Source organism: Macaca thibetana, chromosome 9 (genome assembly GCF_024542745.1).
Source record: "Macaca thibetana thibetana isolate TM-01 chromosome 9, ASM2454274v1, whole genome shotgun sequence".
Lineage (NCBI taxonomy): Eukaryota > Metazoa > Chordata > Mammalia > Primates > Cercopithecidae > Macaca > Macaca thibetana.
Genome location: NC_065586.1, coordinates 63,334,163 through 63,361,034, shown reverse-complemented (window position 1 = coordinate 63,361,034; position 26,872 = coordinate 63,334,163). Strand labels below are relative to the sequence as shown.

The 26,872-nt window shown below is 51.2% G+C and overlaps 2 protein-coding genes across 6 annotated transcripts in view; one reads left to right on the top strand and one right to left on the bottom strand.

Moving 5' to 3' along the window:
• LOC126962516 (core histone macro-H2A.2) overlaps positions 1–5,443 on the top strand; it is a 61,006-nt gene extending 55,563 nt beyond the window's left edge. The window contains exons 8-9 of the mRNA XM_050803642.1: positions 2,203–2,377; positions 4,685–5,443. Of these exons, the coding sequence (XP_050659599.1) occupies positions 2,203–2,377; positions 4,685–4,850 (341 nt within the window). The 3' untranslated portion in view covers positions 4,851–5,443. The remainder of the gene's footprint in view (positions 1–2,202; positions 2,378–4,684) is intronic.
• Positions 4,992–26,530, bottom strand: AIFM2 (apoptosis inducing factor mitochondria associated 2). 5 transcript variants are annotated; one of them, XM_050803641.1, is made up of 10 exons: positions 26,231–26,530; positions 17,840–18,030; positions 17,340–17,455; positions 14,444–14,563; positions 13,848–13,940; positions 10,885–10,993; positions 9,715–9,867; positions 8,040–8,240; positions 7,292–7,479; positions 4,992–5,090 (listed from the first exon to the last, which is right to left on the bottom strand). In XM_050803641.1, exons 2-9 carry the CDS (start codon positions 18,015–18,017, stop codon positions 7,328–7,330), a joined length of 1,122 nt encoding a protein of 373 aa, XP_050659598.1. In that variant the 5' UTR covers positions 18,018–18,030; positions 26,231–26,530; the 3' UTR covers positions 4,992–5,090; positions 7,292–7,327. The 5 variants fall into 5 exon arrangements, with proteins under 5 accessions (XP_050659598.1, XP_050659594.1, XP_050659595.1 ...); XM_050803637.1 differs by lacking the exon at positions 4,992–5,090 and having other exon boundaries at positions 7,128–7,479; XM_050803638.1 differs by lacking the exon at positions 4,992–5,090 and having other exon boundaries at positions 7,128–7,479; positions 17,840–18,033; positions 26,231–26,409.
• Between the last annotated feature and the right edge of the window lie 342 nt (positions 26,531–26,872).

Sequence of the window (26,872 nt, the reverse complement as noted above, 5' to 3'; positions counted from 1 at the left end):
TCAAAAAAAAGACTTTACATTAGAGAAATAATACCATTCTGCTAGTAACGTGATTATACTTTTTAAATATATGAAATAAATCAGCCATGACTATAACAAGCGAAACTCCATCTGGCATACAATAGCATCCAGGTGCTCGGGAAAATCGCACCATGCAGACAAGGCCCATCCCCAGGGTCCTTGGTTCTCAGCACAGCAGCCTCCAGTTTTGGGGGCATCATTGTTCAGGCCGAAAAGGGACACTCTGCTTCTGGTGCACAAATATACATGGTCATAGAGTCAGCACGTGTGGCGGGCCCCTACCCAGAGCCTCGGTGTATTGTGTGGCCTGGGTCCTGCACTCAGGCTTTCACATATGATGACACTGAGCCCCCTCTGGGCACTGGAAGGCAAGGAGCCTACAGCCTCCCCTGATGGGCGAGGGGGTCCCTTGGATTTGGCTTCCACCCGCGCGAGGAAGTGCAGTCAACACTTCCCTGACACTGTGGACATTGCCAGGAAATACTTATCATAAACTAGGTGAGCATCATAGATTTCCAGTCAGTCTTTCACCTCAACCCCACACACAGCTCTGGAATACGGCGGACACACGTTTCTGTTACAAGTGCTGCCCCTAGTGGCCACGGACGTTTGCTATGCCGATTCCTGGGTTCCTGGAGGGGCACAGGGCGCCGGTGGGCGGCTTGGGGGCCTGCGTGGCTCATGGCTGAAGCTGCAGCTGCCTCTGGCAGATCCGAGGGAACTGCTCCCCTGGGGAGTCCCACAGTGACTTCTCTCGAGCTTAGCAGCCACGGGGCTGTATCAACTCTGTCACCAATGGGAGCCATGTTTAGGGGAGTAAACAGTAAAACAAAGGAGTATGACTGAAATTATGAGACAAGGCTGGCCTAATTCAATTTCACAGCCCGCTTTTGAAACCCCACTCTCTGCAGGGCATGTGGAGATCATCAAATGGCAATACCTGTCCAAGGAACTGTACAATCAAGTTCAGTGGTTCTCAACTCATAGAAGGTCCTAAAATCATGTAAGCATAGGCCCTGCACCAGACCTACTGAGTTAGGACCTCTGGGGGTGGGGCCCAGGCATGGCTATTTTTTAAAAGCCACAGTAGGCCAGGTGTGGTGGCTCACACCTGTAATCCCAGCACTTTGGGTGCCTGAGGCAGGAGGATCACTTGAGCACTGGAGTTCAAGACTAGTCTGGGCAACATAGCAGAACCTCATCTCTACAAAAAAATTTTAAAAATTAGCACATGCCTGTAATCCCAGCTACTTGAGAGGCTGAGGCACTAGAATCACTTGAACCCAGGAGGTGGAGCTTGCAGTGAGCTGAGATTGCACCACTGCACTCCAGCCTGGGCAACAGTAAAGACTGTCTCAAAAAACTAAAAATTAAAAAAAAAAAAAGCCACTGTATTCATTTCCTGTGGCTACTGTAACAAATTACCACTAAGTTTGTGGCTTCAAACAACACAAATTTATCTTCTTACAGTACTAGAGGCTAGAAGTCCACAATGAGTTTTAAGAGGCTAAGATCCAGGTGTTGGCAGGGCTGGTTCCTTCTGGAGGCTCAGGGAAGGATCCCTTCCTTGCCTTTTCCAGCTTCTAAGCTGCAACATTCCTTGGCTCCTGGGGCATCACTCCATTCTCTGGCTCCTGGCTGCTTCGCTCCATTCTCTGGCTCCTTCATCACACGGCCTCCTCCTGCCTTTGACCTTCTTACCTCCCTCTTGTCAGGCCCAGGCTCACCAGACAGTCCAGGATCATCTCCCCATCTCAAGAGCCTTAACTTAATCACATCGGCAAATCCCTTTTGTCATGTACAGGTTCCAGGGAGTAGGATGTGGATGTTTTGGGATGCCATTACTTTACCTACCACAGCCATCAGAGAGGATCTGACGTGTCCCTTTAACTAGGAACATTGTGAGGATGTAGCCCAACCCAGGGACTACTTGGCAGACCATATGAAAATGACGCGTCAGAGAAGCATTAAATGCTTCTACCCAAAGCTTGTGCTAACTGTGCAAAGCCATCCAACCCAGCTCTCTGTTAAACACAGTCTGCGTCAGGAGCACAGGATGCTGGCCGGCCAGCGTCTCTATCACTGCCTTATCTCCAGATCTAACAGATACCTGATGAGGTTAGGCTATAACCTAGGAAACCTCAGGAAATAACCCGCGGCATTTTCTCTCCTATGTCCCAGCTGCCGTCAGCCAATCCAGTGGACTCGCAGCCAAATTTGTCATCCACTGTCACATCCCTCAGTGGGGCTCCGACAAATGTGAAGAACAGCTTGAAGAGACCATCAAAAACTGCCTGTCAGCGGCGGAGGACAAGAAGCTAAAGTCCGTCGCGTTCCCGCCTTTCCCCAGCGGCAGGTAAGATGCAGTTCCCCTGAGCTGATTCTTCCGGCCTTTTCCCTGGAAATCAACTGCTCCTCCACTTACATCTGATCTGGGTGTTACCGAGGGCTGCCAGCACAGCCAAGTATGCTGACCAGGTGATGGGGCAAGAAACCCAGTTTTCATCCTTCAGAACCCACAGGGAAGTGGGCCCACTGGCTCGTAGGCAGTAGGTCTTTCCCGGCTGGGGCCAGCCCCACTGCCTCCTTGATGTTAAAGCCCCAGGAGGAAGGCAGCCCAGGGCGGGATCGGCAGGCACAGGCCGGCTGGTGTGTTATTTTTTGAGAGCCTTCCAGGTTCAAAGTCCATATTCCCACCAGCTGTCCATGTCCAGGACACATGATGAGAAAACACGAGGCTCAAAGGCCTTGCTACTCAAAGTGTGGTCCATAGACAGGCAGCAGTGACCGATGTCAGAATGCAGAATCTCAGGCCGCCCATCTCCAACCTCTGTCTCCAGAATCCCCAGGGAATTCCGTTGCTGCTCTGGGAGACTGCAGAGCCAGGAGTTCGAGGCTTTGACGAATACACCCAGAGAAGTGAAAATCCGTCCCCGAGTGATTGCTGAAAAGGAGGTTGGGCAATGACTAGATTGTCACAGATCCCAGCTGGGCATTGTTTCAGATACGTAATGAGGATATCTGCTCTCACACACAACATATCCTCTCCCTTCATGCCCCTAGCCAATCTATTGCTTTAATTTTGAACACCCTCTCATCTTGAGAGCTGCCCTTTATAATATAGCTATGGTTTATAGCTGTGTCCTGGGAAGCCCAAGAGGAAAATCATGAGACCTAGGTTCCTGCTGTAATCATGTCTCAACCTAGGCAAGCAGCATCGAGTCTCAGCAGTCCAGGCCCAGAGATGCTGTGAGATGCATTCTCTCATCGGTGAGACCATGCAGTGCTGTTCTGTGCTGGAATACATGCGAATGGGAAGAATCACTATTAACAGGCCCCTCCTGGACCTGCTCCAGGGGTCTCTGTCGCTGACCCCTAATGACCACTCTGGCTGTGCCCCTGGAACCTGGTGCTGTGGCCCAGTCTGGTGGATGGCACTATCAGTAGCTCCCTGGAACCTGGGGCCTTTAACAAACTTTCATCAACCCTGCCATGCCCAGAGTCACAATGCTGAAATTACATGGACCTGTGCCTATGAAATAATACGTGCAGAAAAAAGGACTATGAAGACAGGTTTGGAGCATATATTTTTGCCCTTTACTAAGCAATCGGGTTAGCATACAAACCAGTTTGGAGGGAGCTAATAAAACTTCTGTTTGCTTTTTTGAAGACCAGGTATTTTTAATGCTGAATGGCTAGCATTTTTAAAGCCAAGCTTGACTTGGTCAGATGACATAGACTCAGATACAGGGAGCCGGCATGGTGGCTCACGCCTGTAAATCCAAAAGCTTTGGGAGGCTGAGGCAGGAGCATCACTTGAGGCCAGGAGTTCGAGACCAGCCTGGGTAACATAACAAGACCCGTCTCTACAAAAAATTAAAAACAAACAAAAACAATTTTTTATAGGCACATGCCTATAGTCCCAGCTACTTAGGAGGCTGAGGCAGGAGGCAGATTGCTTGCGCTCAGAGGTTCGAAGCTGCAGTGAGCTATGATCACACCACTGCACTCTAGCCTGAGCGATGGAGCAAGACTTTGACTCTGGAACAAAAACTAATTTTAAAAAATTATAATAAAAAATAAAACACAGGGCACTCTTCACTTGGCCAACCCTATGACCTTGACTAAAATCACTATGCTTGGCCGGGCACCGTGGCTCACACCTGTAATCCCAGCACTTTGGGAGGCCAAGGCAGGCCTCCTACATTCCTGAATTCCCAAACTCAGGAATTCAAGGTCAGGAATTCAAGGCCAGCCTGGCCAACATGGTGAAACCCCATCTCTGCTGAAAATACAAAAATTAGCCAGGCATGGTGGTGCGCACTACTCAGCTGCTCGGGAGGCTGAGGCAGGAGAATCACTTGAACCCAGGAAGTGGAGGTTGCACTCCAGCCTGGGCGACAGAGAGACTCCATCTCAAAACTAATTAATTAAATTAAATTAAATCATTGTGCCTCTCCAAGTCAGTGTGACACCTATAAAGTGGGGGCAACATGCCCCACCTGCCACCCCCAGGCTGTCCCTTTGGCTAGGGTCAAAGGAGATCATGCACGGACTAGCCCTGCGCACAGCGAGGCCCCACCCAGTAAAAACAAAGGTACTTCATGCTCCCATGGCTCTCAGGGACCAAAATGACACCAGCTCTTCTTTTGCTTTGGCACAGAAACTGCTTTCCCAAACAGACCGCAGCCCAGGTGACCCTCAAAGCCATCTCAGCCCACTTTGATGACTCGAGCGCATCCTCGCTGAAGAACGTGTATTTCCTGCTCTTCGACAGCGAGAGCATCGGCATCTACGTGCAGGAGATGGCCAAGCTCGACACCAAGTAGCCGCTGCACTTTCCAGCAGGGATCAGCGGACCACCCGAGTCCCAAGAGTGGGTTTTGCTTTTTAAAAGGAGAGAGGAGGGGTGACGGCGGGGGAGTAGAGGGCGGCCGGGCAGGTCCTGCCGGCGCAGGGAGCCCTCTGCCCTTCACACTGTCCTCCAAAAGAGCCTCCATCTGTAAGGAAGCAGGTCTCCGCGCGGGGTTTCTTTCCATGTGTTTTCCTCCTGTTGTTTTAGAACTTTTCTAAAAAAACAGACCTCGTTTTAGATTTATAGCATCGACTTTTACACACACTCATACAAGAAAAAATCCTTTCAAAATTCTTAAATCTTCTGTTCCTCCTTTTTCTAAGGGAAGAGGGCAAAAAGCGACCTGGGCTCTGTTGGTATGCGTGTTCCGTGGCGGAGAGGAGAAAATGGGAGACATCTCACTGGTGCTTTTCTCTTTTATTTTAGTGCCCCCCGCCCCCACCCCTGTAATACCTGTAACTACTCCTAAAAAGGTTTTGCTTCAGGCTTTTTTTTTTTTGTTTCATTTTGTTTTTTAAAGAAAAAGAAAATGAAAGGAAAAAAATAAAAGATCCAGTGTCTTTCTTACAACATATTCTTTTATTGCAACATTTTCCTCAGTTTGGAAAACGGTGTCCCCACACGTAGGTCCTTCTAGAATATTGTAAGTCAACAGAACAAGGCCTGTCACTCACACACTGGGATTCCCACCTCACTGGGCCCCAGGTCAGATAGCACCAGGGCCTGTGTTTCTCGGGCCGAAGGTCCTGCCTCCAGAAAGGTGGGCTTCCCTTCGTGGTCCATGAAGACAGATCCTTGGATGAAGCCGCCAGGGGAACAGCCATCCTCCAAGAGAGGCACACGACTCACTGAGGCCTGGGCAACAGCCCCAACGGGATGGCCTGAGAACCCCAGAGAGGCTGGTGTCCCAAGGACTCTGCCCAAGTACCCAGGGGCCACCATCAAAAGGGTGCAGGGAGGGGCAGGGTGGGGAGGTGGGGCCTGAATTTCTTCAGATGAACTCATCAACCACTTCTGCTATGCAGCTTGAACCCAGGCGGTACAAGAGGGGCTCCTCCGGATTGGAAGATCTCTCTCAAATAGAGGAGTCATTTATACACCATAACATAGTCGGTGGCAGACATTAGTGCCCAGCTGGGCCTCGGGACAAGTGACCCTGGGGTTGGCCAGGAAACCAGAAGCACAAAACCACAAAGTCCCTCGGGGGGCCGTCTCCCCATCCCCAGATCAGCTGGAGTTTTGTCACTTACAAATCTGCCCGTGAGTGACCTAGAAATATGCTGGGGGTCACCCGCAGAAACCCCCTCTGCTCGCTAATGGGTAAGCAGATGGCACCCCGCAGAGAGTCACATTATCTGCCCTTCCTTAAATACCTCCAGTGGCTGGCAGGCCAGGCTACAGTCTCAACCCCTGCTAGCCATGTAAAAATGCACTCTGTCAGGATGGGGTAACCAGAAGGGAAATTTTATCTAGCTCTTCTTAAATGTAGCCTACGGTATGGAGTTACGATCTAAAACTGGAAATGTGCTGGCCGCAGTGGCTCATGCCTGGAATCCCAGCACTTCAGGAGGTCAAGATGAATGGATCATCTGAGGTCAGGTGTTCGAGACCAGCCTGGCCAACAAGGTGAAACCCCGTCTCTACTTAAAAAAAAAAAAAAAAATTAGCCGGGCATGTTGGCACGCGCCTGTAGTCCCAGCTACTTGGGAGGCTAAGGCAAGAGAATCACGTGAACCCGGGAGATGTAGGTTGCAGCGAGCTGAGATCGTGCCACTGCACTCCAGCCTGGATGACAGGGCGAGACTCTGTCTCAAAAATAAATAAAGTGGAAATGTAGGAAGGCCATAAGGCTTAAGGAGTACAGGGATTATGCACCAGTTAGGGGATTGAAAACAGGGCTCCTGTGAAGTCCCTGGTTGTTGCAGAATGTATGGGTTCCCCAACCATGAGATGGCAGAAATTTGGGGTGCAGGGCGTCTCTCCACCTCAGGTCCCTTCTTTGTTCTCAATGTGCAGCTCTCCTTCCTGCGCTCACAGACAGACACTAGCCACCAGAGCCCAGCTCTCTGCCCTCCTCTGAGAGCTCTAAATGACACAGGTCATGACCACAAACACATGCACAGGCATGCACATCCCAGAGGAGCCAGGTGCAGAGGGAGGGCTGGCCGTGGCCTCCCCAGCACCATACAGCCAGCACGCATGAGCCGCTCAGCCAGCACCGCGGCAAGCACACCTTCGAAACCCAAAAAGAATCCTCTAAGGGGGTATTTGTTTAATGCCTCTCTCTCTCCCATTTTTGTTTTATACAAGTTGCATTTCTGGCCACCACATCATTGGCATCTTATTCCAGAAGAACAGCATTCGTTCTAGCACTTGCCAGGTGGGTGCCATGCGCCAAGCAGTCCGTACGCCCACCTGCTGCGGTAGCTCATCTCCCACCCGGCCTTTCCATCAGGGTGGAGACTGCCTCATGGTTTTCCAGCTTGTAGAGACAAACAGGTCCCGGCTCTTGGTCAGCCGAACCATGAGCCGGCCCACATAAAAGCCACTGATTTGGCCCACGCCGTCATTTCTCCCCATGGACAGGAGGAACGTCAGTGCACCTGCAAGCAGAGACACAGAAACAACCAGAACCTCACTGAACCTCCTGGGGCTGCAACTCCCAGAGTGCTGATCCTTCCCAAGGCCTTTGGACTCAGGGCCAGAAAATGTGAAATCCCTTTAGGAAGGTGAGTGAGGCCCTGATTTTTTTTTTTTTTTTTTTTTTTGACAGGGTTTCGCTTTGTTGCCCAGGCCAGAGTGCAATGGTGCAATCTTTGCTCCCCGCAACCTCCCCCTCCCTTGTTCTAGCGATTCTCCTGCCTCAGCCTCCCGAGTAGCTGGGATTACAGGCGTGCACCACCACGCCTGGCTAATTTTGTATTTTTAGTAGAGATAGGTGACTGACCTCAGGTGATCTGTCCGCCTCGGCCTCCCAAAGTGCTGGGTTTACAGGTGTAAACCCACTGCGCCCGGCCTATTTTTAAAGAGCTCTAGGGGGATGTTTCCATCACCAGCTTGGAGAGTTTGTTCTAGTGGCCAGGTATCTGATAGCCGAAAAAAGCTTCCCCACGTTTAACCCCAAACTCTCTTAAAACTGCAAAGCGCACGGGGCCTCTCTTACCTGGCTTGTAGGCCTGGAGAGGCCGCTGCTTCACGGAGTTGACGATGTTGGCCACGGCGATGTTGGCGTGAAGGCCAGCAAGATAGGCCATCTTGGGCGTCCTCACGTCGGCACAGTCACCAATGGCGTAGACATTGCTGTGGCCCTCCACCTGGAGGTGCTCATTCACTCTCAGAGCACCACTGCTGGCCAGTCTGCTCTCTGCCAGAAGAAATGACACCGAAACCAAGACACTGAGCTGCTGTGTTAAGTGGCCACTACGAGGAGGTGAGGGAGAGCTCTAGACGCTGGTCAGACCACCCTCTGACCAGCCCCTGGAGGTGCCTGCTCTAGAGGCCACCCTCCCACCTAACTTACTCCCCACTGAAGTCTCCCCCTCACAACTCTTCCTGCAGAGGCAAAGTTGCTGATGCCAGGGTGGAAATGGGTCAAAATACCAACAGGCCTCCTTTTAGAAATGTACATAACTCTCTACAAGTTACAGTGATTAGCTGAGTCTTGAATTTACTTTTGAACGTGAGATTTTAAAAATAAATGCAGGCCAGGCGTGGTAGCTCACGCCTGTAATCCCAACTCTTTGGGAGGCTGGGGCGAGCAGATCACTTGAGGCCAGGAGCTCAAGACCAGTCTGGCCAACATGGTGAAACCCATCTCTACCAAAAATAGAAAAATTAGCCGGGCTTAGTGGCATACAGCTGTAATCCCAGATACTGGGGAGGCTGAGGCACGAGAGTCGCTAGAACCCAGGAGGTGGGGGTTGCAGTGAGCCAAGATCACGCCACTGCACTCCAGCCTGGATGACAGAGCAAGAGTCTGTCTCAAAAAAATAAAAATAAAAAACAAAACTGGAACATTAAAAATAAATGCAGAGCTTTAATATATGACAAACTGCTTTTTTAAAGGGACTTTTAAAAACTTGTATTTGAAAATACAACATTAGGACAATTAGGTATTAAATTCTGGGATCTCTGTCCATTATAAGCCCTCAATCCCACGCTACACACAGCCTGGACTGGCTTCCTTTTCCTGGGATTGGATCATTACTTCCTGCTGGACAAAAGGCAGGAGCTCCTTGTCAGGAAAGGGCATTCGGGAGTAAATGACAGGGACTTGAGGACACAAAGCAACCAGCAGGCCTGGCCACTGAGTTTCCTGCTCAAAAATGAAGGCTTGAACACACATCAGTCCACCTCTGCCACCTCCAGCCAGCTAAATACCCAAATACCAAGCTTTAAGAAACCAGGCCATGTTACCAACCCCACTCCCCAGTCAATCCAAGCTCAAGAGTCCAAATGTTTGGATCTGGGTTTGGGGGCAGCAGCACACCTCAGGAGAGAGGAATGCCTGACCCTGAATTTCTTCTGTCACCAGGTAAGGAAGAAAGAAAGAAAACAACCTTTCTCATCTCTTTGACGCCTGTTCCCATCTCTTACCACTAGGGGGCGGCCCTAATTTCAGAAGATTCTGGTCACCTTGGCCACCTGGAACCCAACCATTGTCACAGCTGAGGAGAGCTCAGCAAGGGTGGACCCTCACTGAATTTAAAGTCTGAGCTGTTGGGAAGAAAGGGGGAAGGCAGCAAGGTGTGGACTCCTGGGGGCAAGCACTGCAGGGCATTCAGAGAGTGCTGAAGAGCAAGGAGGCACGGGGGAAGCCCGGCCGGGCACCTGCTCACCAAACGCGTTGCGGTAGGCGGAGTTGTTGATCTTGATGCCGGTGCAGAGAATCACCAGGTTGGTGGCCACCTCTGTGCCTTTGTCCGTCTGCACTTTGATGTACTCTCGATACTCATTGAGAGGCAGCTCCTCCAGATTGCTCACCCGCTCACCTAGAAGGGGGTTCATGACCAGGAGGCTGGTGAAAGGGGGGACCCCATCAAGCCTGGGCCCCAAGCCAAGGCTGATCCTGGGGAGGGCCTGGACCTCTGGGGCCCAACTGGGCAATGGCTGTACCCCGTCTTCCCACCATGCCCCTCCCTCAGTCCACTCTATGGCCCACAAAGCTGATCTGGACATCTGGCCCCAAGGGGTCCAGCTGGAGAAAAGTTCCAAGAAGCCCCTGGAGGACTTCCTGAAGGGAAGCGAGGCTGTTTCCCAAGAAGTTCTCAGAAAAGCGGAAGACCTCAGACACGCCTCTCTAAATGCCAGCCACGCCATCCTAACTAGGCAGGACAAGCGCTCCAAGTGCACCACGACAAAGGGGAAAGCCAGAGAAAGAGAAGCCAGCTCACTACACTCACTGCCTAAAGTGACAGTGACCAAAAGGAGGCTGAGGCAGCCACGCGGGCCCTTCACAGGGCAGATGCCTCACCCTCCCAAAAAAAGAAGAGGCTGGGGCCTCGTGCAGTGAAGTGTAGGGGCCACAGCACTGGAAGAGAACCCCTCTGTCCAGCATATGCTGGGTGGGTCTTGTGCCCTGCTCTACAAGAAGGCCACACTCCTCACAACTCTCAAAACATAAACTGATAAACCTATTCCCTCGACCACAGAGACATCATATTCAGGGCAAATCCTTCAGATGCACTTAAGAAAAATTCAGCAGACAGGCATCCCACCATCTGCACTGCATCCAAAGCAATAACCAGGACATGGAAATCCCGTAAGTACCAGGCCCTCTTCCCTGCCCAGGGACGGGCACAACTTCCAGCTGGACAAGACTCAGATGGGCTTTGATGCTCACGACAGCTTCTGAGCGCTTCATGCTCCACCCCAGGACACAGTGGAAAAGAGAGAGCCTGGGGTGGACTATAGCCGCCCTCCTGTTGGAGGCAGTGACCAAGCCTCCAAGCCACATCTCACCAGGCCGGGGCGGGGCGGGGCAGGGAGGGAGGTGACGGTGCACGTACTCAGCAGCAGCTGCACGCCCTTCCGGAGGAGGATCTCCTTCACTTCCTGCCGGACGGAGGGCAGGAGCTCCTTGTCAGCTAGGGCCACTTGGGAGTGAATGAGAGTGACCTGCGGACAAAACGACCACAGGGCTTGAGAAGGAGCCCCCGAGTCTTCAAACACAAACATTGCACGAATGTCCACCTCCACTCGTACCTCCAGGTTACAGATGAGGAAACTGAAGCCCCAGAGAAGTAATCTGTCCAGTGCCAGAACCAATTAGTGGTGAGCTGGGCTTAAGCCCACATGTTCTAGACTAGGACTCTTTCAGTACCCACCCAGGCCAGAGGACTACCAATATGGCAACACATTACAACTTACACCTCACCTAGGGCCACCTGGAAAATTATCTTCAAGCATCCTTGGGCACTTATAATTATACAAGCCATGGACATTCCAATAGTCAATCAGGCTGATGTCAACATTAAAGCTGGTTTAAAATTAGCGCTTCCAGGCACGTCTACTTGCTGTCTGGGACAACACAGGGAGGTGTCCCGGGCACCTCATGTTGTAATCATGTTCAAAGCCTGGGCTTTGACATCAAATTGCCTGGGTTGAAATCCCATCTCTGATACTCGCTTGGACACCTCCCAAAGGCTCCCTAACATGGGCACAAACAGTCCCACTCATAGGAATTGTGTAATGATGAGCAAAAATACATATATAAAGCATGTAACTCAGAACATATTAAGTCCTTAATAAAGGGTGGCTGCTACTACCCTTAGTCTACTAACCCTAAACATGTGGATATTTTACTGAGTTACTTGAACTTTTTTACTACTTCAGACTGGTCTGACCCCTGTGAAATAAGAAGAAATGACGGCCGGGCGCCGTGGCTCACGCCTGTAATCCCAGCACTTTGGGAGGCTGAGGTGGGCAGATCATGAGGTCAGGAGATAGAGACCATCCTGGCTAACATGGTGAAACCCCATCTCTACTTAAAAAAAAAAAAAGAAAAATTAGCCAGGCGTGGTGGTGGGCACCTGTAGTCCTAGCTACTGGGGAGGCTGAGGCAGGAGAATGGCATGAACCCAGGAGGCAGAGCTTGCAGTGAGCCGAGATCGTGCCAGTGCACTCCAGTCTGGTTGACAGAGCTAGACTCCGTCTCAAAATAAAAAGAAACAAAGAAGAAAGGTATGTATTGGTCTCTGCCCCCAGTTCCTGATGCAGAGCTCTTAAAACCCTTGTAAACTGGGGTACTAAGAGAGAATCATTTGTTCTAATATTTGGTCCTCGATGCCAGTTCTTGATACAGAGCTCCTGAGATCTTTGTAATGTCCTGAGTGATGGGAGGGTCTGACACAGAGCTCCCAACTCCTTGGATGTTCCTGGGTGATGGGAGCATCTTTTGTTCTAATGCAGCTACTCCTGATGGGCTCCTGGATGATCGCTGGTCACCAGAGACCAAGCCAGCTTAGAAGTCTGGAACTTTCAGCTCCAGGGACGAGAGAGGGGCTGGAGATTGAGGTCATAATCACCCTTGCCTACCTGATGAACCCTCCATAAAAATCCCTAAAGTACAGGGTCCAGAGAGCTTCTAGGTTGGTGAACATGTCCACATGCCAGGAGAGTGGTGTACCCCAACTCCATGGGGACAGAAGCCCCTGTGCTCAGGACCCTTCTAGACTATGCCTTATGTGCCTCTTCATCTAAATGTTCATTTTTATCCTTTAAAACATCCTTCGTCATCAATCAGCAACAGCAAGTAAACTGTCTCCCTGGCTTCCTTCAGCTGCTCTAGCAAATTATTTAACCCAAGGAGAGAGTCATGAGAATCTCTGTCTTGTAGCCAAGTGGGACAGAGCGTGGGTAAGTTGGGGCTTGCAACTGATGTCTGAAGTTGGGGCAGGATCGTGGGACTGAGCCCTTGACCTGTGGGGTCTGCGCTAACGCCAGGTAGTGTCAGAATTGAATTGAACTGTAGGACACCCAGCTGTTGTCAGAGAATTGGTCAGTGGGGGAAAAAAACCCACAGATCTCATCCCAGAAGTGTGCAGTGAGTAGAGAGAAAAACAGTTTGGTTTTTCCCTATAGAACCCTCATAAATCAAAATGAATGAATTGTAACTATATCAATCACTCATCATAATTTCCAACAATTTGTCAGAGAACAGCCATATAATTAAAGTATCCTCTATGGATTTTTCTTTTCAAAACCAATCTGCCTTTCCCTGAGGAAAAAAGATCCATTCACAGGCCCCACGTGGCTCTCAGAAGCCCATCTGGCTTCAACTGCCAGCCAGCTCTCGCCTAGAGGACCTGTAATGACGATTATCACTCAGCCCTTGCCAAGCGTGGACAGGGTGCCAGGATTTCCCCTTTCTCACTAGGTTGTCAGGTAGGATCTCTGTCCGTTGAGCATGAGAAAGCAACAGGGCAGGCTGATGTCCCCTCCCTGTTCCCACCCATGGGTAGAAGGCAGTGCTGTACAGTCATTCCCCAGTGTGGGCAGAGCGGGGCTGTGCTGCAGGCTCCCCACCACCATGGGGCTGCTCAGAGCAGGGGCTACCGTATCAGGCAGAGACCAAAGCAACAACTGAAGGTGTCTTTGTCTAAGCTGGTTGTCAGCAAGAGGCAATCAAATATACATTTATATCACAAAGGCCTGAATTCTGAAGGTGACACAGAAGTTCGGCTTTTGCAAGGTATCGCCCCTGGGCTTGATCCTCCAGGTTGGAGCAGAGGGCAGGATCTTTCCTTGAGAGAAGACACACCCTGAGCAGCTCTGTAAGGTCAGGTGCTGCAGGATCCCAGCTCTGCAGGAAAAATCCCCTAGAGAATCGCACCTTGGCAGAAATACACACTCTCAGTTTATGTGAATAGAGCTCCAGACTTCTCTGCCCTGAGCGAATTCCTGATGTTCCTAAGATAATGCAGAGAAAAGCCAACCACTTAGAGTTCCAAGGCAAGGCAGCCCGGCCCACCTCTTTCTCAGGATATTCTGTTTTAATCTCTGCTGCCATCTCCACTCCAGCCGAGCCTCCTCCCACCACCACGATGAACCGTGAGCGCTGGACCTGGAGAAGAGGACACGTGAAACAGGGACATATGAAACACATCTACGCATCCACCCCTGTCTGCTGGTTCAGCCTGTGGTGTGGCTCCCTGGGCCAAAGGAGGGCAGAGAACCCTTTCCACATTTTGGGTCCAAATGTGCTTCCTCCCACCCACCTCGCAGAATTGCTGTGGAAACTGCCTGAGATCGTGGATCTAAGCCTGCTCTACACAACAAAGAGCCTTGTGAAAACAGGAGCGGAGGGCACCCATGAGAAGCCCCAGGAGAGGCAAGTAAGAGACATACCAAGGGCAACATGAGCAGGTCTGGGGTGCCCACATCCTGGCTCTAGCAGCAAGTTCAAGGTCTCTTCCCAGGAAAGTCTCTTCCTAGTGACTCTCCAACTCTATGGCTACAGCCAGCAGCTCTGAACACCCCCATGGCCTCCCAGCTGCAGGCTTAGGCATCCCCACAGCTGTCCTCCCATCTGCCTGCCCTGCCCCATGCCTTCAGTGCACAGCTCACCTGCCTCACCATGTCCTCATAGGCCTGGATAGCGGCCTGCTGGCTGGAAACCTCATTAAACTTGCCCGGGAAGGGCCCAGTGCTGCCCGTGGCCAGGATAAGATGAGAGAAGGGCAGGGCCTGAGACAGACCAAAACAAAAGATGAGGGTAGGGCAGGGCAGGGCAGGCCTAGGCCTCTGCATCCTACTCCTGGCCTGCCAGCTGGGACAAACCAGGCAGAGGCCTCTCTAGGCACCCGAGGCAGCCCCCATGGGACCGAGTGAAACCACCACACTGGTTAGCCGAAGGGATGGCACTAGAACCTGGGGAAAGACCTAAGGAAGCAGAGTTTACCTCCTGCATGGAGAACTCAGGGGCAACGGGAGCCACCCAGCATGGCAGTGGAAGGGGCAGCCCAGTGGCAGGAGGCAGGGTTGCAGGATCGGACACTGCCCGAGGGAGTTAGCGCAGAACCTCCCGGATGTTTTAGAAGAACCCTCCTCCTGCCTCCGCCAGGAAGAAAAGGAAAGGAAAGAAAGACTGATCAGTAGCAGGATCACACCTGTGAACAGCCACTGCACTGAACAACATAGCGAGACCCCAGCTTAATTTAATTTTTAAATTAAAAATAAATAATAAAATAAATAATAAATAATTTAATTTTTTTTAATTAAAAATAAAAAAAAATTTTAGGCTGGGTGCGGTGGCTCACGTCTGTAATCCTAGCATTTGGAAGGTCAAGGCAGGCAGATCACCTGAGGTCAGGAGTTTGAGACCAACCTGATCAACATAGCAAAATCCTGTCTCTACTAAAAATACAAAAATTAGCTGGGCATGGTGCCACGCGCCTATAATCCCAACTCCTCAGGCGGCTGGGGCGGGAGGATCGCTTGAACCCAGGAGGCAGAGACTGCAGTGAGCCAAGACCATGCCATTGCACTCCAGCCTGGGCAACAAGAGCGAAACTCTGTCTCAAAAACAATAAAAAAAATTTTTTTTAATTAAAAAAAATTTTAGGCCGGGCGCGGTGGCTCAAGCCTGTAATCCCAGCACTTTGGGAGGCCGAGGCGGGTGGATCACGAGGTCAGGAGATCGAGACCATCCTGGCTAACATGGTGAAACCCCGTCTCTACTAAAAATACAAAAAACTAGCCGGGCGTGGTGGCGGGCGCCTGTAGTCCCAGCTACTCGGAGGCTGAGGCAGGAGAATGGCGTGAACCTGGGAGGCGGAGCTTGCAGTGAGCCGAGATCGCGCCACTGCACTCCAGCCTGGGTGACACAGCGCGAGACTCCGTCTCAAAAAAAAAAAAAAAAAAAAAAAAAAATTTTAAACAAAGAAAAGGAAATCTTTTTTTTTTTTTTGAGACGGAGTCTCGCTCTGTCGCCCAGGCTGGAGTGCAGTGGCCGGATCTCAGCTCACTGCAAGCTCCGCCTCCCGGGTTTACGCCATTCTCCGGCCTCAGCCTCCCGAGTAGCTGGGACTACAGGCGCCCGCCACCTCGCCCGGCTAGTTTTTTGTATTTCTTAATAGAGACGGGGTTTCACTGTGTTAGCCAGGATGGTCTCGATCTCCTGACCTCGTGATCCGCCCATCTCGGCCTCCCAAAGTGCTGGGATTACAGGCTTGAGCCACCGCGCCCGGCCAGAGAAGGAAATCTTGTTTGGAGCCTAAATATATAAAATTGACAAAAACAGAGCTGCTCCAATGGGAGGGGCTGGAGGGCCTGGACTCCACTCAGCCCCCACTTTCCCCTGAACCTCCGAGATGCCCTCATGGAATCTTTCAGGGTTCTAAAACGCATGGCCAGAGACTGCAGGACTAGGAGACACTCAGTAATCTCTCCAACCAGGAAACTATCTGGCCCCATTAATTCAAGAAGAGCTGGGACACACTAAATCACATACTCATCAAGGAAAGGAATTGTGTTTCCTTTTGTCGATGCCCCCTTAGCTTCAAACACCAAGTGGGGGTGGGCTGGACGTGACACTTATCCTGAGCTGGTGGCAGCTTGTCGATGGAGCTCAAGTCATGGCAGGTGTGTGCCACGCTCCATGATGCACATGTGAGGTGGGGGAACACACAGATGAGTGAAGGGAAATCTCTGCCCCAGTGACATCCCGATCCAGGAGATGTGGGACCATGTGTGTGCCTAACTTTTTGTTCTAGACAGAGCCGAGGGCTGGCCAAGCCTGGAAGTTGTCTGGGACACTGGCTTTTAGAGCACGGGCTCTGGGCTAAAATTGCATGGGTTCAAATCCTGGGTCAGTCTCTTACCAGCTGTGGGATCTTAAGCAAGCCATTTAACCCTTTAGCTTCTCTGTAAAATGAGGTTATACCACCTTCCCCATAGAGGCACAGAAAACATTCATGAGATTTACGTAAAGGCTACAAACAGGGCCTGGCATGCAGGAATTACAAAAGAAATATCTGCCACCATATTCTTGTGGTTGCTGTGGTCAAGCCTCTGTTTATGAGGAATCCACTATCTGCCCAGCACCAGGCAGGGCTTGGGGCTCACACACAGCATTCTCTTTTCTTTTTTTCTTTTTGAGATGGAGTCTCACTGTCACCCAGGCTGGAGTGCAGTGGTGCAATCTCAGCTTACTGCAACTTCCGCCTCTCGAATTCAAGCAATTCTCCTGCCTCAGCCTCCTGAGTAGCTGAGATTACATGCGCCCACCACCATGCCCAGCTAATTTTTGTATTTTCAGTAGAGACAGGGTTTTGCCATGTTGGTCAGGCTGGTCTCAAACTCCTGACCTCAGGTGATCCACCCGCCTTGGTCTCCCAAAGGGCTGAGATGACAGGTATGAGCCACTGCCCCCAGCCTAGCTCTCTCTTAACCCTGGAGGATCCCGCCCAGGCCCTGCAGTGGGCCCTTGAGCCAGCTGGCAGCCGGGCTGGCCCTTACTCACCTCACCGCCCTGCAGCAGCACCGTCTGGTTCTTCAGGTCTATCCCCACCACCAGCCCCTGCCGGAAGTTGTCCTTGAAAGTCACCGAGTAAGAAATGAATGTCTTTTTGGCGAACCCTGGGGAAGGGACACAGAAGAGGTCATAGGGCAGAGCTAGGCTGCCCACGGGAAGCCAGAGTGACTCAGAACCTTTCACAAGCTGCACACCAACAGGGGGGCCCTTGACCAAAGGGTCAGGCCATACGTATGCCTGGGGTACCCCTATCTCCTAAAACGCCAGTCTGGGCCTCAGACCCTCAGAAAAGCTCAAGCTTTTACTTCTAGGGTCTCATTATGGTGGCTACTTAAGACCAAAGACCTTGAGTTTCTCCAGAACTTGTCTGATAGTGGAATGCAGGCACTTTGCCCTAAATGAGAAAACCACCCCCAGCCCTAAAATCAAGCCCCAGAGTGGAGACAAGACCACCCTCACAGAGACAACCCCAGATGGGAGCACGTTACCTGTCTCCACGGAGGCTCGGAGGGCGGCCACATTGTGGTGGAAGGAGTCCTTCATGTCCACCAGCATGAAGGGGATGTTCAGGGCCTGCAGCTGGCTGGCCGCCGCGATCCCGCCAAAGCCCCCACCCACAATCACCACGTGCAGGGCTCCCGATTCCACCGACACCTGGGACCCCATCTCGAACCAGGCACTGCTGGGAAGGAAAAGGAGAGCCCATCAGTGTCAGGGTGGCTGGGAGGGCTGGCAGGGCCCACAGTGAGAGAGGCCTCAATCATGAATTGACCTTTTTAGATGAGGTAAATCTTTGATTAATGAAACTCCAACTTTATAAAATTTGAATTAAATTCAGAAGGAACAAGGGAGTATCCCACTTCCCCCAAATACCGAGTTCCCTTCTCCAGAGGCATCCACTGTTATGTAGCAAGTTTGGATGACTCCTTCCAGAGATAGCTTATGCACCTATAATCACAATTATTTTTTGCACCCATTAAATAAAGTGTTCTGCACGTTTGTTTTTCACTTGATATAGTTCATCGAAGACTTTTGGGAGAGATTGCAGTGGGGCAGGAGGAAAAAAAAGACTTTTGAAGAGGGGAATAATGTTCACTCAACAACATATATGAATTGAACTCCTGCTTTTTGACACGCTCTGTGTTGTGTATCCTGTGGTCAAACAGGCAGATATGGTCCCTGCCCTTATGAGGGCAGACCTTACAAAGTCAAATAACCAGGTGGGCAGTGTCAATGATGTGGGAAGCTGGGAAGGGGTGCAATAACAAGAAACAGTGGGCACACCTGTGGGGAACTGGCAAGCATAGGCCACATCTAAAGGAACAACAAAAAACATTCTTTAAGCACTGCATCAAACAAACACTGCAACCAGATTTGGCCCAGCTCACAGGTCACCAACTTAAGGTCCAGGTTTAAGGACTGTGATCATGGAGTAGGAAGGAGGGGCCACAGCTGTGTGCTACGATGCCTGGCTAATTTTTTAATTACTTGTAGAGATGGGGCTGGGTATAGCAGCTCATGCCTGTAATCCCAGCACTTTGGGAGGTTGAGGCAGGAGGGTCTTTTGAGCCCAGGAGTTCCAGACCAGCCTGGGTAACATAGACAGACTCTGTCTCTACAAAAAAAAAAAAAAAAAAAAGCCAGGCGTGGTGATGTGCACCTGTAGTCCCAGCTAACTGGGAGGCCGAAGTGGGAGGGTCACTTGAGCTGGGGAGGTCAAGGCTACAGTGAGCCATAACTGTGCCACTGTACTCCAGCCCGGGTCACAGAGTGAGACCCTATCTCAAAAAAATAAAACAATAAAAATAATAAATATTGGTAGAGATGGGGTCTCCCTTTGTTGCCCAGGCTGGTCTCAAACTCCTGGGCTCAAGTGACCCGCCCACCTCAACCTCCCAAAGTGCTGGGATTACAGGCATGAGCCACCACACCCAATCCCCATTTCTTTTTATGACCTCAAGATGGTATATAAGCTTCTGTACTTCTTTTGGGGGTTGGGTCTTCCTTCTGAAGGCTCCTGTGTATACACATTGAATAAATTTGTATGCCTTCTATCCAACTCAACAGCCTTGGCCCCTACAGCAGCAAAGTTGCCTGGGCTCCCCAAGCCAGCCTGGAAGGCTGGTAAACAGGGTCACCTGGTGCATCCCAGAGTCTGCCCCAGACAGAGGAGGGCTCAGGGACTGGCCTGGGGCTGCACCAAAGGCCTTGTCTCCAGCCCAGCAGAACCCCAAAGAAGGATGCTTGCAGTGTGGGCCTCAGGCAGGCAGAGGGCTGCTGGTGTGGGAGGAGCCGCGCAGCCTACTGAGGGGCACTCTTGACTGCAGCTGAGACCCTGAGAGGTCACAGGCAATCAACCGTCCTCCTGGCTGTGCTGAGCCCTAAAGAGAGGCAGAAATAAGCCAGGCTGCTGGGGGGAGATGCTGAGAAAAAGAAACCAAGCTCACACTATACAGAAAGCAGCCAGAGAGGCTCAACAGCTGCTGTGGGCTTCAGGAAGGGGGACTGGAGGGGGTGTCAGCGAAGGAGGATATAGACTCTGAGGTCATCCTTGAAGGATAGACATCAAGCCACTGAACGGCCTCATAAGGAAGTGTGTTCCAGCTCATCTGGGACCCTCAGGCTGCTGGAAGGCTACTGCACTGCCCTGACCATCTGTGCGGGCCTGGGGCACAACCCCTTCCCTCTCTGGGCCTCAATTTACCCCCTATAATGGGAAGGGACTATAAGTCCCAATTTACCCCCTATAATGGGAAGGGACTATAAGTCCCAACCAGTTATAATATTCCGAGATGTCCTCGTACACACTGGTTTCCAAGACATGGTGGTGGTTCCCCAAGACGGTCCCCAAATCATCCCACACTTATGGGGCAGCTTTTGGTTAGAACTCCGGGCACTGTTCCCACTGGTGTTCAAATGTCCACTGCCTAACTTCTCCCCTGGGGGAGGACGGTATAGCGGAGGGAGGGCACTGACACAACGGATTGGAGGGGATTTAAAGTTGTTTCTCAAGGGTCAAATGGTCCCCAAAGCATGGAGGCTTGAACATACCCATTTTACAGATGAATAAGCTGAGCCCTGGCAGTGATTAGGACCCAAGACAAGCCCCCCAGCAGGCAGGGCCACCCTGGCTTCTCTAAGCCCTCAGAAGGGTTGTCTAGAGCTAATCCCAAGCATACCTCAGGCCGAATCTGCCAACTGGGCCAGAAGGGAATGTCTCCCAGGGACCAGGACCCAGGAGGGCCCACAGGCTCAGCCAGAGGTAACAGTGAACACCAGGAGCTGCGCAGGGCCTGAGAATGTAGGCAGTGATGAGGCAGGCCGTGGGTGGCGTGTGTTTCACCAGCCCCTGGCAGCGTGGAACCCTCTGTGCCGGGTCCTACCCTCGGGGCTGTCAGCCAGGGATGAGGTCAAGAAAACACCCAGAAAGTCCCACTTCCAAGTTAGCTGGGCATGGCCCCTAAGAGGGGCTATGCAGCTTGCCAGGTATAGGGATAGGGGAGTCTACTGTGTGTCAGGTCACACTGGACCACCCAGGGACACTCAAAAAGGACAGCCTAGAGCCCTGAAAAAGATCGAGATCAGGAGGCCTTCCTAGCAGAGGAAACAACTTGGGCCAGAGGCCCAGTGGCAGGAAGGGAGGAGGGCTGTAGAGTTCACAGTACCTGCGGCAGAAGGTGGGGAGGCTCCGAGGACAGGTGACAGGGGCTGGCACAGACAGACAGCCTGCCATGCCAGGGCAGCTTTCACAACCAGGTGGACAGACAAGCCCGCCCCAGGCCCTTCATGGGGTCTCTTCCCCGGGAGGAAAGTCTAGACCCCAGAGTGGACCTCAGGGGCAATTAATTGATCAAAGGAGCCGAGCCCTTGACCCCCTAGGATCATCAACCTGCTTCCCCAAAAGGGGAAACTCTTGCCTCACCCAAGGAAGGCAAATTGCTTTTCCGGGGTTCCCTGTGAAGGGTCTGGGGCCTGAGGGGACACCCAGGCCAGAGCACGGCCAGGGAGGGGAGGCACTTTTCCTCTTCATGCTGCCTGAGGTCTCTCCTGCAATCTGCTCTCTTCTCTCTCCTCTACTGACCCCTGCCACCCTTACTTGTGGAATAGGGAGGCCAGTGACTCTCCAGCAGATTTGACCCTGCCTCTTTGGCAGTCCCTTGCCCAATACTCTTGGACACACTGACTCTCCTTGGCTCTGCCAGTGTCGGTTCTTGCCTGGCCCCAGAGGACAGTGAACTCCCCTCTGCCTGACGATGATCTACTTGGCCAGACACCTAAAGCAAGGGCTTATGCCACAGAGCTGTATTTCCAGCCACACACTCTGTCGGTGATGAAAATGCACGTATGGAATTAGTGGATGTCCAGTTACATGTTCTAACATAGCAGTAGTGCTGTGCAAACCTCCACCTGTGTGACACTCCATCAATCAATGGAAACTGCCACCAATGAGAGACTACAGGATAATATAAACCCATACAATGCAGTACTGTGTAGCCAGTCATTTTTAAAGGGTAAGTGATGTTTTGTTTTGTTTTGTTTTGTTTTTGAGATGGAGTCTCACTCTATCGCCCAGGCTGGAGTGCAGTGGATTTCGGCTCACTGACTGCAACGTCTGCCTCCTGAGTTCAAGCAGCTCTCCTGCCTCGGCCTCCCAAGTAGCTGGAATTACAGGCATGTGCTACCATACCCAGCCAATTGTTTTTTGTATTTTTAGTAGAGTCAGGGTTTTGCCATGTGGGCCAGGCTGGTCTCGAACTCCTGACCTCAAGTGATCGGCCTGCCTCGGCCTTCCAAAGTGCTTGGGATTACAGGTGCGAGCCACCGTGCCCAGCCTGTGAATGATGTTTTTATACAAAAAGTCTGTCCATGAAAAAGTCAGGCAAGGGCTGGGTGTGGTGGCTCCTGCCTATAATCCTAGCACTTTGGGAGGCAAAGGCAGGAGGACTGCTTGAGCCCAGGAGTTTGAGGATGCAGCAAACTTTACCTTTGCTCCCTCCCACAACACACATACACAAAGACACACATACACAATCTGATTGACACAAAACATAATGTTTTCAAGGTTCATCCGAGTTGTAGCATGTATCAGTGCTTCATGCCACTGCACTCCAGCCTAGAAAACAATGTGAGACCCTGTCTCAAAAAAAAAAGAGAGAAAAAGTCAGGCAATATTTATTTATTTATTTACTTGTTTTTAATTTTCTTAGGGACAGGGTCTTGCTCTATCATCCAGGCCAGAATGCAGTGGCACGATCATAACTCATTATAACCTCGAACTCCTGAGCTGGCTAATTTTTTATTTATTTATTTATTTTTGTAGAGATAAGGGTCTCGCTAGTTGCCTAGGCTGATCTTGAACTCCTGGCCCCTCAAGGGATCCTCCTGCCTTAGCCTCCCAGAGTACTGGAATTACAGGTGTGAGTCACTGTCATTTTGAGTTGTGGAAAAGATTCAATGAGATCATTTATGTAAAGTGTTTTAGCACGGTGCCTGGCACACAGTAGCAATGAATACACAGCAGCCATTTATTCTATATATTTTATAATGCAGATTAGTTTGCCCGGTCCCAAAAAGGCAACAGAAGCGTGTACAACCTAATCCCATTTTTGTCCAACAAGACACATCCACCTCAATATGTATACACATATACATGTAACGATTACAGCAGTTAGCATTTGTTGCACTTTTACCCATATCTTCACATTTAATATGTGAGTTTTTTCTCTTTGTTTTGGAAAAAAGTTCAACAACTTGCCCAAGTTCAATTCTGAACACATCAAACCTGCTCTCTGAACCAAAATGCTAATAGTGGTCATAGATGATGTTTTTATTTTCTTCCTTAAGCTTTTGTATTGTTTGAATTTTTTTCAAACAAGCATATGTCATTTTTGCAGAAATAATAAGTTTTTAATAACAAGACAGACCTCTCACCATCTAATTTTTTTAATCAAAATAGAATTCACATATACAATTTGCCACCTAAGATGAAAGCTCACAGTGAGCTATGATTGCACCACTGCACTCCAGCCTAGACGAGACCCCATCTTTAAAAAAAAAAAAAAAAAATGAGATGTAGGCTTGCTCACACCTGTAATCCCAACACTTTGGGAAGCCAAGGCAGGCAGAGTGCTTGAGCTCCGGAGTTCAAGACCAGCCTGGGCAACATGGTGAAACCCCATCTCTACAAAAAATACAAAAAATTAGCCAGGCATGGTGGCACATGTCTGTAGTCCCTGCTACTCAGGAGGCTGAGGTGGGAGGATCACTTGAGCCTAGGACGTTGAGGTTGCAATGAGCCATGATCATGCCACTGCACTCCAGCCTGGGCGCCAGAGCAAGATTCTGTCTCAAAAAAAAAAAAAAATTTAATTTAAATTTTAAAAAAAGAGACGTAAGTTCAATGGGTTTTAGTGTATTCACCAGGTTGTGCAACCATCGCAACTATCTAATTCCAGAACACTTCCATCACCCCCAAAATAAATCCTGTACCCCACCTACCCAAGCCCTGGGTAGCTACTGTTCTTTCCGTCTCTACAGATTTGTCTATTCTAGACAATTCATGTAGATGGAATTATATACTACATGGCTTTTCATTTGTGACATCTTCCACTGATCATAATGTTTCCAAGTTTCATCCGAGTTGTAGCATGTATCAGTGCTTCATTCCTTTTTCTGGCTGAATAACAGTCCATCGTTGGGGTATGATAGACCACATTTTGTTTATTCACTCATCAGCTGATGGGCACTTGGCTTGTTTCCACCTTTTGACTATGTGAATAACACCACTATGAACATTTGTGTACAGGTTTTTGTGTGAACCGGTCTTCAATCCTCTTTAGTATAAATATTTAGGTGTGGAATTGCTGGGTCATGCGGTAACTCAAAGTTTAACTTTTTGAGGAACTGCTAAATCCACCGTCTGATTTTGAACTGAACACAAAAGCCCCGGTGGGAATCACAGACAATCTTAACTACGTCCGTCTACGTTCAGGAAGTTAGCTTAAAAGAAGGCCTAAGAGAACAGAACAAACCCTGATTGTCCAGGAACTCCTCAGTAACTTTACCTTTGCTCCCTCCCACAACACACACACACACAGACACACACATACACAATCTGATTTACACAAGCATTTGCTCAGTCAATCCTGTTTTGCTCTGCCAAGAGCATCCACCCTGATCTCAAGGGTATTCTTCCACAATAAGCAGCCCATAGGACTACTGAAAAACCAGGAAGTTACATTTATGCCAAAGCTGTTGAGAGGTCGTGCCTCAGAAGACACACAGCGGGAACCGTGTGGGCTCTGATCAAAGCAAGAATGTCATCCCAGAATTGCTTCGCTATTGCTTCACAAAGATTACAAATAAAACACGATGCTTTTTGAGCCGTCATGGCTTATGCAGAGGGTAGGTTTCAACATCAACCTCTGGAGAGCCACGTTCCCAGAGTGGCCGTCCCGGATGAGAAGGCCACTACAGCACAACTCACAGCGCCATGGAGGTTTCCTCCACCTGGGGGACAGAGCAGGATGGAGAGGGTTGGGTGGCCTCCCTCCCTGGGACACTCTATGGCCAGCCCCTCAGGGACTACTTGAAGAACAGAACCCCCAAAAGACCAATTTCTGAAAAGGGACTCAAAGTGTGAAGGGAGGCAGCCTCCTTTTACCCCCAGGAGAGGGCAGCTCTGGGGCAGACAGATTCATCTGGATGTCATATTCACTCCCCCACAGAAAACCTAGGCCAAGCAACTTGTCCATCCTCCTCAAAGCCAGTTACTTCGTGGTCCCCGTGGTCTGCCCATCACCTGTACCTGGATGCTGGCTTCATTTCACCACCAGCCAAAGCCAGGCTGGCCCTGGAGTCCACTGGCCTGCCCAGCCCATCATTTCTGGGGTGGGTAGTCCTGAGTAAGACCCTACCCTGGCTGGGGCTCAGTGCCCTTCTTGGTGACACACTGTGCTCCTTGGAGAACTCCTCTGTAGGTGCTGGGGTGAGGGCATGTGGGATCTGAGATCCCGGGGCTCTCTGGCAGGTGCATGTATGCACACTGGACCCTGATACAGGCTTTTGAACACAGGCGCAGAGTCCGGAAACCTGGAAGTCGCATCCTAAACTATGTCTGACTCTCTGCCCTACACCTGTCCTCCTACAGGATCATCAACTCCCAAGAGACCTTACCCTTCCCCACCCTCACCTTAAATTCCAGGGTCAAAAAGACTCCCGCTGTAGGGAAAGGCAGGGTGTGTTGATCAGGTGGTGTTGGAAGGAGAGCCCCAATATCGCCCACTAATTCCGTTCCAGTCGACTGCACGTGTCCCATCAGTTAGTTTACTCACCTCTGGTCTTTGTCCCTGCAGCACCCAGGGCTTCGGGAAGGGAGAGGCAGACCTCCTAGTGAAACCCCCGAGCCTATGGACACTGGGGTAACTCCAATCCCTTTCCTCTTAGAGACCGAGGTTTCTCCCTTTCTTTTCACACCTGCTTCTGTCCGGACCGGCAGCTTCTACCCAGCGGACCCTCGGACTGTCCTCGCAGGATCCGGGTTACACTCGCCCCGTGTTCCCTCTTCCCCAGTTTGCCCTTCCCGGCCTAAGCCCATCTTCCTTAGGAAACCTTAGCAGGAATTTCGGGGCCAAACGAAGAGGGTGGAGTTTTCTTTGCCCTCGGCCAGGAGCAAATCTCCCTGTTGCATTTTTTGGGGAAGACGGAGAGGGGCGGGCCTGAGCCGAGTATCCCTCTCCTCACAGCGCCACAACTGCGCGGACCTCCCCACGCCTGACACGGCGTGCGCCAGGCCTCTGATCCGCTCACTCCTCTTCCGGGTCCCTGTCCCGCCCGGGGCGCCCGGGGTCTCGAGAGCCCGCCCGGTGGCGCGATCTCACCTGCCGGCCGCGCCCGCGCGCTCTCGCTCCGGCTCCCGCTCCGGCTTCCGCTCCGGCTTCGTAGTCTTCCCAAGTTACCGACCCGAGGCGCTCCCGGACGGGGCGTGACTCAGCACTCGCGCTGGCCCCCGACCCTGCGGCAACGCCTTGGCCGGGCCCCGGAAACGGTCCTGGAACGCCGGGGCTGGTCTCCGAACGGCCCGCCCGACTGACCTTGACCCCGAGCGAACGGCCTCGAACTTTGAAACAAATGCTCCCATGGCCAGATGTCGCCTCTCCGGCGCCTGCCAGCACCCACGCCCCAGCCCTGCCCGAGCCATTCAGATTTGGCTCAAAGTGTCCTTTCAGCATACTTTAAAGCAAAAAGAAAGAGAGGGAGGGAAGGAAGGAAGGAAAACAAGTGTCCCCCTGTCCCTCTTACTTTCTCGAGGACACCTTTAAAGCCACTGGAACCTTGGAGAGTGGGGTTCCCCTCACACGTTGCGCACACTGCCAACCTCCTTCCTTCAGACATACACATAATAGTTCCGCAAACCCTGTTGAGCTCCTACATATGCCAGGCACTGTGGTAGGCGTTGGGGGGATAACATGGAGGAGAAAACAGACAAAGTTCCTGCTTTCATGGAGGCGACAGTCTGGGAA

Bases quoted from the DNA above. Each gene is read 5' to 3' on its own strand.
- AIFM2 (XM_050803641.1), bottom strand. From the start codon at position 18,017: ATGGGGTCCCAGGTGTCGGTGGAATCGGGAGCCCTGCACGTGGTGATT. The intron at 17,456-17,839 runs GTAACGTGCTCC...TCCCTTCCCCAG, and splicing joins CCGAGCCTCCGTGGAGACAG to GGTTCGCCAAAAAGACATTC. The intron at 9,868-10,884 runs GTACGTGCACCG...ACCCCCTTCTAG, and splicing joins GGGCGTGCAGCTGCTGCTGA to GTGAGCGGGTGAGCAATCTG.